At 38.3% G+C, this 18,084-nt stretch overlaps 2 protein-coding genes across 2 annotated transcripts in view; one reads left to right on the top strand and one right to left on the bottom strand.

The window, feature by feature from the left end:
• Positions 1-18,084, bottom strand: part of adcy7 (adenylate cyclase 7) — a 570,666-nt gene that overhangs the window by 40,672 nt on the left and 511,910 nt on the right. The window lies entirely within an intron of this gene.
• The window catches only part of tox3 (TOX high mobility group box family member 3), a 42,031-nt gene continuing 35,120 nt past the window's right edge, over positions 11,174-18,084 (top strand). Inside the window, exon 1 of the mRNA XM_061045686.1 lies at positions 11,174-11,957. Within this exon, the coding sequence (XP_060901669.1) occupies positions 11,856-11,957 (102 nt within the window). The 5' untranslated portion in view covers positions 11,174-11,855. The remainder of the gene's footprint in view (positions 11,958-18,084) is intronic.

Below are 18,084 nucleotides of genomic sequence, written 5' to 3'. Positions count from 1 at the left end.
CCATGATATAAACATAAGAATATGGCCAGTGGCAGGCTTTAGAGAATGGTCACATTGGATCAAATAGAATAACCAGTGCTTGATGCTGCAGATGTATCCGCATAATTACTGTGATTAGAGGACGTATATGTGACTGAGTATGTAAAAAAAAAAAAAAATAAAGACACTTATGCCTCCTGTGTTTGTCTATGTCCTAAACAAAGGAGAGTTCAAATGGGCTGCAATCATTAGTGCTGACAGTGGTAACTCAACCAACCCAATAATAATCTGAGGTCAATATCATGACCAGGGTTGTCGAACCTTTGTAACCCTGTAACAGAAACACATTTTTTATTCCCGAAGATTAAAGCCACATTTCCTGCAAAATCTTGTGTTCTTTTAAAGTAGTAAAATTCCTTGCCATAGGTTAAATCTAACAGGAGTGCTTTGCAGTGATAAACCACAACTTAATGCTAGGCTCATCAGAGAAGGACAGTCACATCAGCGACAGTTACGCTAGCTAAAATGATGCTAGCGACAGTCATGCTAGCAACACTCACACAAGTGGCTCTGCAAGCCTATAAACTACTTTGGCACATTATTGCTTGAACTTTTTGCTATTATAATGCTAACCTAATGACCTTACTAACAGCCAGATGCTTTCTCGATTTCTGAGAGTATGTTTAGAGAGCAAAAATGGGTGAAACCATATAAGCCGCAAGAAGACTCTGGAACCCATCAGTAAGGATAAGGTTTCATTAATGTCTTAAAATATACATCTACATGCATGGCAAGCTAACAAGCTGCCCTTATAGGCTGTGTCGCAACATGAACTAAATTTTCACTTCTAAAGTTAATAGTCAGACTGTGAAGGAAGACACAGGAAGGAAGTCATGACAAGAATTCATTTAATGGCTCTCACAGAAAAGTTGGCTGTTGCTATCTGGGAAAAACATTGTTGTGAGATGATAGCTGTTCAGAGAACGATTGTCTCCTATTTGTCTTGTTACCTATAATGTGCAATATCTAAACAAAAAAAGATAATGCCAGTAAAATATACTTCTTTATTTCTACCTTGGGTATACAGAATATCTTCCATTAATTGAGAAAATGTGTCTTACTTCACACATGAGAGATAACCAAATCAGCTGCTGGTGCAGTGGATGTTCAAGCCAAAGTAAACCCGAGTGTAAAGGAAATATATCGACAATCCTAAGAGAAAAGTGCTATTCATGTTCAAATAACACCTTACTCATTACCAGGGAACAATGAGAAGAACTTTAATCAATAATGAAGATTGAAATGAATGTTTATTGTACACAAACCTACTGTGATAAACCATCTAATGTATGCGGATGATTTGGCCATTTTCTCTCCCAGTAGTGCTGGCTTTCAGCAGTTGTTAAATGTGTGTACAGAATATGGTGCCAAACATGATGTGCAATATAACTCAAATAAGAGCAGTGTGATGATATGTAGGGCAAAGGGAGATAAGGACCTCCACTTTCCACAATTTTATCTTTCTGGGGAAGAACTTTGTGTTTGTTATAAAGTCAAATACCTCGGACACTTTATAACAGATCAAATGTCTGACGATGACGACATTTTTAGACAGTGTCGTACATTATATGCCCAGGCCAATATGTTGGCAAGAAAATTTCGTATGTGTTCTGATCTTGTAAAGATATGTCTCTTTAGAGCATATTGCACTCCCCTGTATACTGCCCCCTTATGGGGTAAGTTCAAAAAATCAAGTATGCACAGACTTCAAGTTGCTTACAATGATTGTTTTAGGATCTTACTTAAAAAGCCAAGGTGGAGTAGTGCAAGTGAGCTATTTGTGAATGCAGGAGTTAACACCTTACAAGCTTTATTGAGGAACCTTATGTACAGATTTATCGGTCACTTGAATGACTCAAAGAATGTAATTATAATGCTGCTGTCGAACCCAAGTTATAGTGCAGTACGCTACCAGTCATACCTTTGGAGATATTGGTATAAGTGCCTTTTATAAGAGGCGGGAATGTTTTTATTCTAATGTATATGTGTGTTGTCTATTTTTTTGTATTGTATGTCTTTTAAAATGGACCTTGAGTCTAATAATAAAAGTTGATGATGATGATGATGATGATGATGAATAATAGACCTTAAATGAGTCCATGCTTTTATGAAATATGCTCCAGTCTGCAATATGAAGAGCAAACCTTGGTTTTAGATTCAAATCCAACCTCTCACATGATGTAGTCTGTGTAATCACACTTAACATACCTGCCTTTTCATTCCCTCCTACCTGTCAGTGTGTTTTGACACTCACACTGCTGAGAATAGCAACACTGTGTGACAGTGTTTTCTGTGTATGATAAGGTGACAATTACCCTGTGAACACTGTAATTTACACATGGGGTCAAACAAAGACCTGCTTGTTGTCTGCGACGACTGTAAGAAACAAACAATGAGAAGTTTGTCCTGACATGCTACAGAATAAAATAATTGCATTTTGCAAAACAGAGCCCAGCACTATTAATCATAATGCACTGAATGTTCATTACCAAAAAAAGTCATTACACTGGACCATTTATAATGTTTTTTTTATAAGCAAACCTCTGGGGAAACAGATGTTCTGTCATAACAATATAAGTAATTGAATTGTGATACACTTTGTGTAATGAAATACATTTTATATAAGACATCTACATCACATGGAGGTTTGAATGCAGTTTTTTTTTTTACTTAACCATTTTCAGTTGACATATTTAGACATTATACTTATCTAACAGAACACTTAAAGGGCCAGTTTACCTGAAGAACACAAAGCAACATGTATATACATTCTTTATACTTTCGTCTCTCCTGATGATATTTACATTTACTTACCAAAGTCTAATAATTCTGCGTCTGAGATTTTATCTGCCTATTCAGGCTAACAAGACGTTCAGAAAATTCCATTATGATGCTTAAAGCATTTAAAACTACATTTGGAAAACTCCACAGCAACACATCCTCCCTATCATTTACGTTCAGTAGAAAATAGTTCCTAATGAAATCGCTGACAGTGAGCTTGATGCAAATTCAAGCAGCTCGGTAATGTGCTCTCTTCATTCTCAGCATGAGGAGCCATTTAGGCATTTATGCAGCTTTACATCAACAAGACAGTCAATTGAAAGCACAGGCTGTATCCTGTGAAAATGTGCTGCATAAAATATCAACACGGAGGGTTCAAAGTAAATAGTTAGATTTTTGTCATCCATGTATACTGTGTTGTTTTGATGGCTGTCCTCTAATTAATTCTTATTTTGCCAGTCATATGCAAGAGTGCATGATGTCTGATTCAAATGTATGCATTAATTTAATATTAGTATTCAAGCGAGTACTGGGTGTTTAAATATCTTCTAATTGATCCAGTCATACTGAAAGGATGTATTCTTGTTTAGATGTTGCTCTTTTTCCCCTCTCACACATTGCTGATGTGGATCATTTTTGCCCAAATTAAACATAAAACTCAAAAAGACCTGAGGAAAGCTGAAATTATTGAAAGAAAACTGAAGCATATAATGTAATTACTCCCCGGGTTTAAGGGAACGTCAATCAAGGGCATATCTTGGAATCGCTTAATGGGATATTGAAATATCCTCTTCCAGCATGTGGCAAGCACTAATTAGTATGAATGACGAGTGCTCAAATGACTAATGCTGCTGAGGACAGCTTTTAATTGAGAATAATATAATGAAGGGCCCTACAGATATGCAAGTATGCAGTCCTTGTTTCTCATTGGTCCACATAAGCCTAAGACTTTTAATAAAACAGGCAGTAATTACACATATCAGAAAGCCTTTTTTTAATCAGTGCACAGGTATAATTCATTGTTGGTCCATTCTCATAAATTACACACAACCAGATGAGAAAATAATTTAATCTCATTAGTATTTTCAATTCAACACAGCATGATCTTTAAGTTAGGAGGGAGCCTTTTCAGTTCAGAACACCCAACATGAATTTGACCTCTTGTGTTTGAAGGTAACATTTGATATAGTATACCTATGAGCGGTCTCAAAATACAACAATTTGCCTTTAAAGTAAAAACAAACACTAGCTTTGGTTGTTTATTCTATATTAAGCAGCAAAGTTGTGATCAGTGAAACTGTTCAAATAAGAATTAAATGAAGCTAGTTTAACTTTGATGTGTAACGTTGTCTGTAGCGTTATGAACAGTTGCCATGGTCAACCAAAGAAAAGATCAATGACTCCAGACAACAACACTTGAAGAGTGTATCTTGAGAAAACACATAAATTGTCAGTTCAGATGAAGACATCCATTAAAAGCAAAGTGACCAAAGCAAGGAAATACAAGAGTTGTCTATCGACATGGATTCATCCAAAATAAAAAATACAATTTCAATTATTATCAATATTATTATTAAAACTTTTTATTTTTTAATATTTATTTGTGGGCTTTCCCTGTCTTCACTGGAGAGACAGAACAGTGGACAGAGTCAGAAATCAGGGAGAGAGAGAATGACATGTGGGAAGAGAGCCACAGGTCAGGCTCGAACCTTAAAATACTCCATAATAATCCTCAATAAGCAAGTAGCCAAAGCATGCATTCTGAACAATTTCTAGAACATTTTAGGACAGCCTCCACCTGAAATTATTCTGAGTTGCCCTTCCACATAAGACCCTCACAGAGTGATATTTTTGCTGTTGCACAGGAGGGAGGTGGCGTCTCAGGACATGACATAAAAAGGACGCTGCAGACATCACAGCCTAATGTTTACAGCAAATCCAAGATGGTGGGTGAAACAAAGAGTCTGAAGATATTACTGTTTTGCCTTTATATCAATGCAAACATAATGGCCTACTGGCAAACAGAAAAAAAACATTTGAAGCAGCTTCATAAAGTGCATGAAGATCCAACTGGTCACAAGCCAGTAGCAGGACATATGCGTCATCAAATCTTTAGGAGTGCACTGCATGTGTACATTACATTTGTGAGCAATTATTTTTTTCAGTAACAGGTTTCTTTGTTTTTGATAAGAGTGGTTGGAATGGATAGAAACATTCAGGCAGTGACACCAAAACAACGAGCTAAAAGAACTTAAAACAGTTTATGTGGTTCTAGAGACCATCACAGGATGTTATAATGCGTCTGTTTTGGGTTAGAGTGACATCTTTCACTGCTGACAAATTACAGCATAAATGATAGCAGCTTTAAATCCTGGTTCAAACAACACAATATGCATGCTTTATATCCTTTGACCTTAGCCTGCAGTAGTTAGTAAGCATTTGATTCATCTGTTTTTGTTCATCATTTACTCACCAACATCTAAAATCACCCGTTTTGTAATTTAATGTCTTCAGCCATAAAAACATCATATCCATATCTCGAAGTAAAACGCTCCTTATAGAACGCAGAGCTCCTCACACTGATCATGTTGCAGCCATTATCATTACTCAAGGAATGTTTCTAAGAGAGCAACAGAAGGTTAAAGCTGACGTGTAATGACTCAAGGCTTAAAAGCCATTCAGCTCACAGAGACATGTTCTCTGAGCTACTAAACAGATTATCACTCCTGAAACACCACTGATGAGCTTTTACAGCCTTTTCCCCTTTAAGCCTACAGTCTTTTAACATTTTCTAATAAAATGTTGATAATAACTGAAGAGCATAATCATTATCATATTTTATATGGAACACATATTCACAGAGCGGTTATAGAAGTGGTAAGCGGGTTGTGTAACTGACTGTGTGAGATTTCGAGTGTGTTATCCCCTCATGTTTTCATGTCTAGCTGCAGGCCACTGTCTATCTCTGAGAGGGTGTCAGACTTAAATTTGTCAGTGATGAGAGTGTGTGTGTGTTTGCGTGTGTGTGTATTTGTGTGTGTGTGTGTGTGTGTGTGTGTGTGTGTTTGTGTGTGTGTTTTAAGTCTCAGTGGAGTGACTGTTCACTCACACTGCACTAAATCAGCTGCACAGTCTTGCTACTTTGTCCTGTTTGGTCCTCTAATGGTATTTATGATGTTTGTCTGAGAAGAGGAGAACATGTCGTGCTCTGAACTCAACAACATTGTTCTCTGCCTCTGTTGTTTCTTGAAAGAAGTGAGCTCTATTTCTTGCTCATAAAAAAATCACTATGAACACCCTTGACAAGAAAAAGATAGGAGCAGTGTTTTTCTGTGGAGCTAAACGCTGTAGAGGTGGTTAATTAACCCTTTTTAAAAGGCTGACTAATAAGCTCATGTGCCTCTGCATGTCAGGGTAGAGTCAGAAATCCTATTGTTGTCATGATTTTTTAGATATTTGACGCACCAACCAAAACTCTAAGTTAATGCGATTGTGATGAATACTGACATACTAAAACAGTTCAGTGTCATTAAACCTGGAAAGAATATCTGTCAACATTATTAATCCATTAAAATGCAATACTGTCGCGCCCCGCATGTACGGAAGCCTCCTGGTGGGTGACCTGGGTTTAAGTCCGACTATTGGCTACTTTCTCTCATGTCGTCCCTTACTTTATCTCCCTAGCTTGCTACTCTATCCATGTCATATCACTGTTAAAAGGCAGAAAGCCCCCCAATTTAAACCCCCCCCCCCAACATTTTTTGGGTAGTGTGCTGTCAATTGCCTAGTCTAACACCTACCTAACGGCAGGGTGACAGGCATACCAACAAACTACATATCAATAATTAGTGTTCTCTTCTCACTGATGGTCTTGTTTGCTTTGGACAATAAGTGACATCAGTATTCATTTCAGTCCGTTTCGTTTCCAGCTGAGAAATTCCCACAGGAACTTTAATTTAACATATCGACACAACTGTGCTCATCCAACTGTAACCTCACAAGCTATACTTTATATAGTGTATCTAACTTAATTGATTCTACTTATAATCAGACATGTGAACTGCTTTCATTGATACACTGAGCATTACTGCTCACAACGTTCACTTTTTAACTACCCCCAGCCTTATAATAATATATTATATATATATAATATAATAAACAATCTAACATTTATCCCTAGAGAAATTGTTTTAGTTGCTCCTTCCAATGCTGTTTCAATGCTTTCAAACTTCCTTACACTATATTTCCTTACACACTATTTCTTCAAAAGTATTTGCTTTTGCAAGTTTGGCTGCCTTCTCATTCTCCAACTGACAATAAACTTGTAATGGTTACATTAAAACTTTTTTCTAGCACTTCCACTTTCACCACTGCTTCAACTGCCAGTTCCACCTCTTTCAGTATTTCCAGGTTTATCGTTTAGCTGCAAGACCACTACATTTCTTGCAGAAAATATTGACCTTTCTGGTTTGGTTGTATTCTTTCTGAATTTCATTTTTCTTCTATTGATATATTTGCTGAAGGAGACATAGACTGAATTGAGGTTTAAGGTATAAATTATACTTTCTTAATGTGTCTTTAGATTAACCTTCTTTAGTTGGAGCATGCATATCTTCCCAATGGGTTACAGTGATTTGTGTGACAGCTCTGAGTATGACAAGTGCCTGTGCATCACATCAAATATGATTCATAGCGACAGAGGTGAGACTGAAATTTAAGATTTAGACACACTTCTCTGTCTCAAAGTCTTATTTCTCAAACATCAGGCTGCAGTTATTTATGAAGGTGTCACACTGACATGATCAGACGCTCAATATGAAGGAACCAATTCAGTAAATACAGATTATTAGGTTAATGAATTATTCTGCAGTCTTCTTTGTTCCCATAAAATCACTCTGCATGCTTTTATTGAATGTGAGCAGCAGAGGATAATTTGTTTTCACTTTACCAAATGGTTGCAGCGTTGCCAAGCAGAGAGGAAATGACATATGGTAGAAAAGTATAATTCATCTGGCTCAGACACTGATACCCAACCATCAAAAAAAAAAGAAATTAATTCTGCTCCCCGGCTACACAGACAAACAACATTAAAAACTGAAATATATAACAACAGCAACAGAAACACACACACACTATACTCATGTGGTATTGAAAAGCAAACATCCAATAAGCAGGCTGAATGTAGAGGAGCCTGCTTATCTGATACAGGATGTGTGGGAGACTGCGTGTTTTTTTTTTGTGTGTGTCTGTATGTGCAGCGATGAATGGGATTTGATTGGGTGGGCGTATCAGTGTGTGTAGTATGTGAAGGCATTGCTTCGTTATGCATGCAAGAGCCACTATCAAACAGGAACATGACCAAAAATGGTTTGCATATGCATCAATGTGTCCATAATTACAAAGCAGAATTCTTGGCGACCACAGTGGATTGTTGACCATCTCTAAACAAGCACTGGAGAGCGTTCAAATGAGGATTATCTCCTCCAGAACAGCATGGCACAGTTTAGCACTGTATGTCATTGATTAAGCTTGCCTATGGTACATGCCAGCACGCGTCCCCCTTTACAGTTTGTTTTCTTATTACAAGTTCACCCCCATGTAAGGACAAACATATATTATGTCTGAGAAAATAGTGAAGATAGTTTATTCAATACAAAATAAATATACGCCATCACTATCCTATACTTTAGTAGTTAATATAAATAAATAAATGAAATGTGTAATTTATGAGCATAATAAAGTATGGTCATCTGAAAAGACAGAAAAACAGCTAAACATAAAGTTGTGCCTGAGAGAAGTATTCATTTATAATACTTTATTTGTATTATTTATGTTGGGTATTAAGGAAAATGTATTTCTTGTTAAACATTCTTTGGAGGGGTTGTTTTATTAAGTTCCAAAAATCATTATTAAAAGCAAATGAAATGGTTTCTGTGGTACAAAAGCCTTAACTCATGGTGGAGTAAACAGCTTTGAGGAGAATGATTACAGAACAGGAGGTAAGCATAATCAAGCTATATCGAGTACCATCTAATTGCTTTAAATATATCTAATAAAAAAACAAGTAGTTATTTTGTTGAACAGACCTTGTACTACCCTGACAAAGAACAAGAATTGGATGGTAGAATGCTTATGATTAAACAGCAGCTTATGTTTTATTTAACAGCATATTACCATCTTCGGGTATAAAATAAAAACAACAAATGTAGTCTCATTGCAAAGCAGATGTTTAAAGGTAAATAAAGAAAATCTGGCATTTTCAGACAAACATGACAAAACAGCAAAGGTTTGCTTTTGTGTTCTGTTGGCATTGATTTTCATGTTTATATTCTGACCTCTTCAAACTCTGGAGAGATGAATGTGACAGCTGAATGAAAAGAGTCTTTTTGTGTGCTTACAGCAGAATACGGGGAGCATTAAATCCACCAATCCTCAATTTATTCATCTCTTTATTTGTGAAATTCTGCTTTCTGACATTTCCATTGATTGATATGTCACTTTGTGTTAGAAATTCAAAGTGTATCTGGTAGTAATAATAAACCTTTTTCATTACAGACTGTTTAACCTAGAAGCAGGAAAAGCACAGGTGTGAAGGGTATGATTAATTTTGACTGTTACATTCAGTGTGTATGCGTTATATAGGTGTTGATATTGTGCATGCTGTCTCACTGACATGGCTTCCTTTGACACGTTAATGTATCACAGCCATGTATCATTCTCTGCTTCTCTTGACGTACCGCAGCAAAATGAATGCAGGGAAAATGGCTAAGCAGATGTTGTGTAGTTTATCACTTTACTATTCCATAATGTAAAATGTATTGGATATATCAAAAGTCTCAATGAAGTTACAATCAGATGTACTTTTGGAAATAACCAATAGTTAAAGTCCACATGAAACAGAACATCAAGTGCATCTAATCTATCAGCCGTCTTTCGAAGGTATTTCCAACTGAAAGGGATAAGAACCAATCACAAGATAGAAGGCAGGTCGTAAGGTTGGGATGAATTTGATTGTATCGTTAGGTTTCGACAAAGCTTTTTCTTTGGTAAAAAAATGTGTAAATTATGAGTCATCAGACATTTTAAACATTTTACAGGATGGGAAAATATGGTTATTTTGATGTAAAAATACACAGTTATTAAGTAAGTAAGTTTGGCTCGAGGTGAATTGTGTAAAAAAAAAGTGCCTGTCCGAAATAAAAAAAATAAAGCTGAATGTTTCATGAATTAATGGAAACAAGCAAACAGAATGGGGCTCGTGGTTAGTTCTAGATCTGTGTGATCTGTATTTCAAAACACAAACGACTGATTGGACTGTTGATCATGTAGCTAGTAACAGTTAAAGAAAAAGACCAGATTTTTAAAGTTCAACTATCAATAATCAGGGCATAACCAAGACAGAAGCTATACAGCTTTATGTGAGGATGAAGTGCAAAAAACAGTTAAAGTAACTACATTTTTTAAATAGTTTGTTCACCTCGCTGTCAGACAGCCCCTTGCCGTTATTTTTAAGACACAAATAAACAAGCTTGACCCATTTAAAACAAAAAATACCACACATGCGTATAGAATCACTGAAAGTGTTCGCTTCAAAATGTAGTCATAAAGGAAATGATTGTCAGACAGCAAGGTTGAGCAGTGAAATATGTACATATATGCTAGCATACACTACGCTGTACAGTTGTATGTGGCTGCCCCTTTTTTCAAACAGGGCCATGGTGACTGCCATCTGAACTTTGTTACACACATTATTAATGAGTACTACATACTACAACCCCCCCACCCCTAAAAAAAGTCTAAACTCTCCCTTTAACATGTCGTGTAGTACATTGGATGTTAAAGCAAAACACTGAAAGAATGCATAAACATCCACATGTAATATTAAAGTAAAATATAAATATGCATAAGAAAGGTCAATCTTGAAATTCTAAAGCTGGCAAGTGATTCCCAGAAAGTAACTCCAACCTTCTCCCTGTTAGCATCATCAGATGCAGGTGAAAAGGGAGTGAATGTTAAAATCCTACCTTGTTGTGTTAGTAGAGCTTACTCTTATATAAAGCACATTAGAGCATCCTTTGTATGAGGTTCGAAAAAGCATTTGTCATTCCAATGACCCATTCATTTGCACTCTAAACTCGGTGGTCGGACAAAACAAAGAAAATGATCATTTGATAATGTATCTGTGATGACATAATAAAATGCATGCTCAAATGACTCCTGAGAGTGTAATTAATGATCATATGCCAACATGTCACATGGACTTAAATGCAGTGTTTTCATGGGAGTGGCTTATAGTGTGTTAGGGGAGTGTCTGGCTTGTTCACACATTTCTTCTTGTTCATCATTACGACAGGCAGAGCCGAAGGCTGGACTCGTATACCCTGTGCACTACATCATATTCACTAATTGCACCATCTGTGGAGCGTGTTTTGCTTGTTTTACAAACCCTCCAATCGCTGCACTGTTTTGCAGACGGGCGCGTGCAGCCAGCAGCTATCTCACTTCTCACTCAAAGTGCTTCACTAACTAGTTTTCCCAAGTTGGAGAAATAAACTTCAAAGAGACACAGCGGAGGACACGGACACTTTTTCATAGTGTTGCTTCGACTTGCGGATGTACCACTCGGTTATCACTTAATTTCAGTTTTTAATTGTCTTTTTCCTGCATCCAAAAAGGAGGAAAAGGAGGTGGACCCCACGCTCAGTCGCCGGTCTCGTGGCTTCTTTGTATACAGCAGCAGCTGTGTGTAAATGCATGGGCACACAAGCGTCTACTGCTCCTTGAGGGACAGTTTATTCGCCTCGTCCCGTCCTTCATCAGCAATGAAGTGACTGAACCAGGTGTAGAAGAGGAATATCTGAACTTTTCCTGAACCTTTTTAATCCCAGTGTCTCATCCACTCCAGCAGAGATTGGGTCAGTTTCGTCGCCTCTCTTTCTGCGTCTCTCTGTGTGCGCTTGGATTGTAAACGGCAGAAACAAATTGCTCTCCGTACAGAGCAGGCTACAGCGGCGCGGCTCCCCCTCTCTCAAACCATGGATGTAAGGTTTTATCCGTCTGCTGGGGGGAATTCTATCCCTGGAGATTCACCAAACCTGGATTTTGCCCACTGTTTGGGCTACTACAACTTCAATAAGGTGAGCGTCCACACTGTGTTGTTTTGCGTTCTTCATGTGTGTTGCGCGAGCACGCGTGTGCATAAAGAGAGCTCCGTAACTCTCAGCCTGAATGACCGAAAATCGGACCAAAACTAAGTTGAATTTACACAAATCAATGCTCGTTTCCTTTGCTGCCTCCACGTGGTTCTCCCTGACTCTATAGCCACTAATTATTTAACTCTTTAGTTGCTTAATTAATCCTCCCTCTTCTGCCGCGAACTTTGCTGTTGTGTATTAGTGCTCATGGAAATGAGGGCACAAGACAAGTGTAGTGGTTCAGTGATACTTTTGTCCAGCTCAGACCAGCCTCACTGCACTGCCAAACTCCGAGCAGACTGAGTGATGTGATCCACAGCCATGGGTGCTGTTTGCTCTACAGTTACATGTTACTAGACATCAGTAAGGGATCATTGTATCAGCTACATAGACTACACGCCGTTATATGCATCAATGTGACGATATAGGGGATCAAGTGTCAAATCGGGTATTCTACTCTGCTTGTGGAGTGTGATCCTGTTTTATTAACCTTAACTCAATGAGACGTTGTAGAAACACACGCAGATGTGTTTGACAAAGCAACCATCACAAATACTAACTTTATGTAGGGTGGTTAACTGGTCACCTCTCTGATTATTATTATGTTAAACTTCACAGTTTACAAAGAAACACAAACACACAAAAAGCAAGAGTCACTTTTTAAAATCTGTTTAACATGTTCAGCTTGCACTGTATGCACTTAAACATCAGTAAACTCTCGGGTTTGATCTACTCAGTCCCAGGTTTAGAAAAAGCTTCTTTTCTCTTGACAATTTCCTCTTCTCTCTGTCTGCATACAAGCCACACTTTATTTCTAAGCTGTGGGCAACAACAGTACTGAAGTTTGTCAGGTTTATTAACTCTCAAAGAAAGAGGCAGAGGTTATGTAAAACACGGATGATAGTTTTTGATGCAGACAGTGATGTCACACCTGAACAATTTGGAGCGTTTGTCCATCAGGAGCTCGACATGACAGACTAATGACACCACAGCAGTGTGATGTTTTTATGAAGTTTAAACAATGCTAACCCTTACATCCCCCACCTTTCCCTCGTCTCTCTCTCTCTCGTCTCTCTCTCTCTCTCTCACACTCACACACACACACACACACATCAACCCCCTCCCAAATAATTCAGCCTTTTCGTGGAGCTCTGTTTGCCCCTCACAATCTGACTGCTCTAAACAGTTACCAGGTTTGTCTCACTGTTTCATCAGCTCTTTGTCATGTGGCCAAGTTGTCATGTGTGCCCAATTTCATCATGTCTTCATCAGCCTTGAGAAATGTTAACTACATTGCTTTGAATTGGTGTAAGAGTTGAAGCGCGATTTTATTCCTTCTCATAAATTCCCCAGGTCAGTTGAAATGTTCCATCTGTAACAGTAATTGGCTACAATGCAGGAGAAGGTAGAGCGAGAGGGAGGGCGATGAGAAGGTACTTATCCAGTATCTCCAGCAGTAATGTTGGAGAGAGACGGATAGAGAGAGGGAAAGAGTAAAGCATGCATTTCATGCTAATTACAATGCCTTTCCATGGTGAACAAATGGGCTCTTTTTTTCATGTATCATGGCTCCAATTTATTTGAATCAACCCGCTGAAAGGAAGCACAATGCAGAGCCGTTTGTCATCCCAGAGATGTGGCGTGCTTACAAGTCACACAGAACTGAAGCTTTCCTTCTTTAATCTATTTATAAGCTGTCACAGCAAAACTTTCACTGGAGTCACAGTTTTGATTTGAAAACAGGCAATACCCTCTGAAAACGCTGGCACAGGAAATGTTCAATTTTAATGACAGAGACAGAACGGCCCAGAGGCACTTTGACACATCAGAGATTCTTTTAAATTTACAGAAAAATCCAAACAAGTGGCACAAACTTAATTAGGTGCTGCAGTCATGACTAATGAAGCTCGCTGTTTCTTGGCGCTGACATGAAGGAGAAACAGCGGTGCTGAAGAGAAACATGCCATAACTTCACACAGCTGAATTATGTCCATACAATAAATTCACCAAGAAAAATCACTCTCTGTAATGTGGTAAAATTAAACACAGTACCTTTGTGGAAACTCTTTTCAGCTGATGTGGAAGGCTTTATTTCTGGGAGTTTTAAACATTAAATGCAGAGTGTGCAGGTGGAGGACTGGGCTGTCACAGCAGGGTCTGTCTCTCTTAAACTACCTGGACTTGAGGTTCAACACGGATCAGCTATGCTCAAGGGCAAACCTGCCGAAGCCTCTACTATTACTGATTGGTTGTTATTCTAAGTCTCGTTGTTTTCAATTGATCTGTGATAAAGACTATTGACTTTTCTTGCTCTTTGGTTGGGGTTAAGAACATCTGCTTATATTCAGTCAATGTTTTGTCGTAGTTTAAAAGCCTTAGATTATTGCTTGGACTTCCTCATATCTTAATCTCATGTGTCCTATTTCTTATTTGAATGAATCCAGTGATGCAAGACTGTTCAAGTAATGTGGTGAGCGCTGTAGTCATGCATGTGTCAGCCGCAGACAAGGAGCTGTTTGGATTTGACTGGTTTTGGAATTTGTAAAATGTGATTGACTATAATGGTTTCAAGAAAGGGACCCACTGTTATCCCCAATATTTATGGTCATCTGGTCTGTTTCTTCTTCTTAAGGTTTAATAATGTTTTAGATACAGAATCCATTTAGTGTGGGCTTTCATTACCTCCAGGCACAGAGAGACTCAAATTACCAACAGATGTTAAACAAACTCTTCACCTTTACTAACAGCTGAGTTTTCAAAACTATCACCAGCACAACCAAGACACCATAGTTCCTTTTAGTTTACAGTTGCCTACACATCAGTATTGACTCAGAGTATTTTAATTGCTCTTTTACAGATGCCCACTATGATACAGACAAACAGCTTTGTGGCACACGGGTCACATCGATTGACAGGAACTAATTAGAAGTTCTCATAAAATGCAGTAGACGTTCAATGTGTTTACAATTTGTCATTCCTGGTCCATACACTAGTTTTATTAGTTGGCAGAGTTCACCATTCCAGCACTACATTAAAATACATCTACAAACAAAGAAAATGCCATTTTGGAATTATTTTTGCAGCAGCTGTGGGCAACGGTCTACACACTTGAAACTTCATATCAATGTCACAAACTTTGCTTCTCGCTGCTTCTGTGGAACCGACGTCACGGCTAGCATTAAATCATCACAGCTGAAAAGATTTCTAACAAACTTTGCCATTAAAACATGCTTAAGAGTTTGGTTAGATGGATTGCAAATGCATACACCTGTTTAACGTTTAGCTGCTGTGGTGTTTTATATATTGCACTATACACTGTACCCTTGTTCACTAAATGATCCACCTAATGGACCAAGACCAAATTTATGGGAATATAAATCAACATGCTATGTGTCATGAAAATGTGCTACTTTTTACATATTAAAAGTGAAATTCTGGGAATAACTGAACTTTAACTTTTTATCGTGCACTCGGCTATGATATGAAACACTTACTGCTTTAAAAATAAAGATCAGAACGTTGTTCAGACTGGAAGACTGAACATAAAGATGAAGGACAGCAGCTGTAATTATCAGAGGACTTTATGGAGCCTGTAAAATGTGGTGTAGGAGAAACAGAAGTGGGTCCATGGTTCATTTAGGCCTTACTGACCCATCCATATGTAATGAAACCAAAAGTAACAACAGTTTAAAAAGCTGAGGGGAGGAACTTTTAGTGAATCGCACTACTACTTGTTCTACAGCAACAAACCCCTGGGTAATAACTTCTTATTGTGTCCAAAGCAAAGAGCAGCAGGCCGCCTTTGTCTTTGCTGTGCTCCATCGGGAGTGAAGGGGTTAACACTGTGCTCAACCAGGGGGCCTTGTGCATCTCTCCAGTGTACACAGCTGGTGCCATTTCATCACACACATTCTAAACATATCCAAACACAGCTTTATATGTGTCTGTCTGTGTGTGTGTGTGTGTGTGTGTGTGTGTGTGTGTGTGTGTGTGTGTGTGTGTGTGTGTGTGCGCACAGATGCTGCATGTTATGTTGGGGGTTGGGGTGTAACCTCAGAGGCTTTGTCAAACTCTGCAGTTGATGGATCTGACTTCAAGGTGCATGCTAAATGTCTAAACGTCCGAGCAGTGAATAGCTGATGCATTTTTGTGGAGTCTTTTAATTGTCGCTTGTCAGGAGATGTAGTTCAACAGATTTATTAAACACCTAATTTTCCCACTGAGATTACACAGTGTTATTTTTAGTCCGCCTGCTGGAAGACAAACTGTACTTTCGCTTCCTGCTTCTAAGAATGACTGCTCTGTGTGACGGACCGCAATGTGCACATACTGTATATACGTCTGATGTGAACATTATGTTTATGCCCAGCTCTCACTTCAAGCAGCATGTGTCTCTTTACACTTACTTCTGCTAAACAAAGCTGATGATAGTTGCTGTGATCCTGGGCTGATGTGTTAGCAGTGGAGACATCTTGGCAAATACTCAATAAATGTTTACGAGGGCAGACTTTTTAAGTTTCTGAAGGAGGGGTCTAACCATTAGCTGTAGCAGCCTTGTAACAAACTATGAGCCTGATACGTTCTGATTCCTGTTGCATGGCATTATCACAGCTGTCACTCTCTTTATTTTGGTGATCACGTTGAAATGTTGACATATGGCGCGTTTGCAGGCGCACACACACACACACACACACACACACACAAACACACACCAACCAAGTCCTTTTGAATTTCTGTTCATTTTCAACATGTTTCACAAGTGCAATCTGATGATTTGAACCACCAGTTTGAACCTGTGGGTAACATAACACAAGGTTTTGTTTATGAAGTGGATATGAGAGAGGCTCTGGAATCTTAGACAGACATAGACACATTACCCAGATCAGTACTCGTAAAGACCTTCTGCACTGCTGCCATCACTGCTCATAAATCCACTTCATTATGTCTTTGCCTGCAGACCTCACACTCTAAAGTTGTTTCTCAACTCAACCAGCATAATGCGTCCCTCAGTCAACATGGTAGACTTCTTGCTGCAGGGAGTCAGCATCAGAACAAATTGTATCTCTGATGAAGAGAGTCAAGAATTTGTGCTGACATGTTTAATGTCTTTACACATTCTGCCTCACATCTAGTGTTGTAAAGATAAACTGATCTGAATTGGTAACCACTCTTAATGCTGATGTTGTGGATCGTAGGCCTGAATTGGTAAAAACTACGAACCGGTCAATCGCCCGGACTCAGAGTTATGAACTGATTCACTCAGGTTTTTCTTCCCATCCTGCACACTATGTTTAGCATCATTAATCTGGCAAGACTTTGAGTTTGACCATGTACCTCTCACGAGAGTAACGTGAGTTTATGGGGCTTGCAGGTTCGCACAGGGTAGCTCACAAGGAGAAAATGACAACGTCCAAAGTCGCTGCAGCAATTTATAGTTATCCAACTCAGAAATTAAGTCATATGGACTTAATCTGAAGGAAGAAAATCCTTCCCAAAATTGTTGTGCTTTGCAAAAATAAAAAGTAAATACAACGACAGAATGAAGAATCTCACCTGTTGAGATGGAAAAAGCTAAACCTAATGCTAGCATGCTAGCACAGCAAAATTATGATGGGAGAAAAAAAGATGTCTTGAAGTGTTTTCATTAGTTTATTCCTCATAGTTAAATTTAATTTTTGCCTCTTGGGGGAATGAAATACTTTGTTTTAAGTGTAAGCAGGGCTTTAGCGCCCAAGTGAGATGTAGTTTATAGAAGAGCTAAGAGTTCTGTGTTGGTAACAAAATGTGTTTTCTTACAACCTGTCAAAGTGAGACACCTGGGCACGTGTGTGATAAGACTGTTCTCTTGTCAGTTGGAAGAGTAATACAAAAAAGGACATGTTATTTTGAACACATTAAGTAAAAAAAAAGAACTCCAATCTTCAATTTGAGATTCACGCTCCTTCTAACATCTGTATCGTGTTATTTTTTTTTACTTCAGGATTTAAACAGACGATGTTTGACCCCAGTGATTCAGAACAAAACGGACTATTTGTAGTTACACGCTTCTTTCAAAAGCATCTCTTTCAAT

This window comes from Labrus mixtus, chromosome 1, assembly GCF_963584025.1.
Source record: "Labrus mixtus chromosome 1, fLabMix1.1, whole genome shotgun sequence".
NCBI classification, from domain to species: Eukaryota; Metazoa; Chordata; class Actinopteri; order Labriformes; family Labridae; genus Labrus; species Labrus mixtus.
The sequence above is the reverse complement of the archived record's forward strand: the minus strand, read 5'-3'. Positions and strand labels throughout refer to the sequence as shown.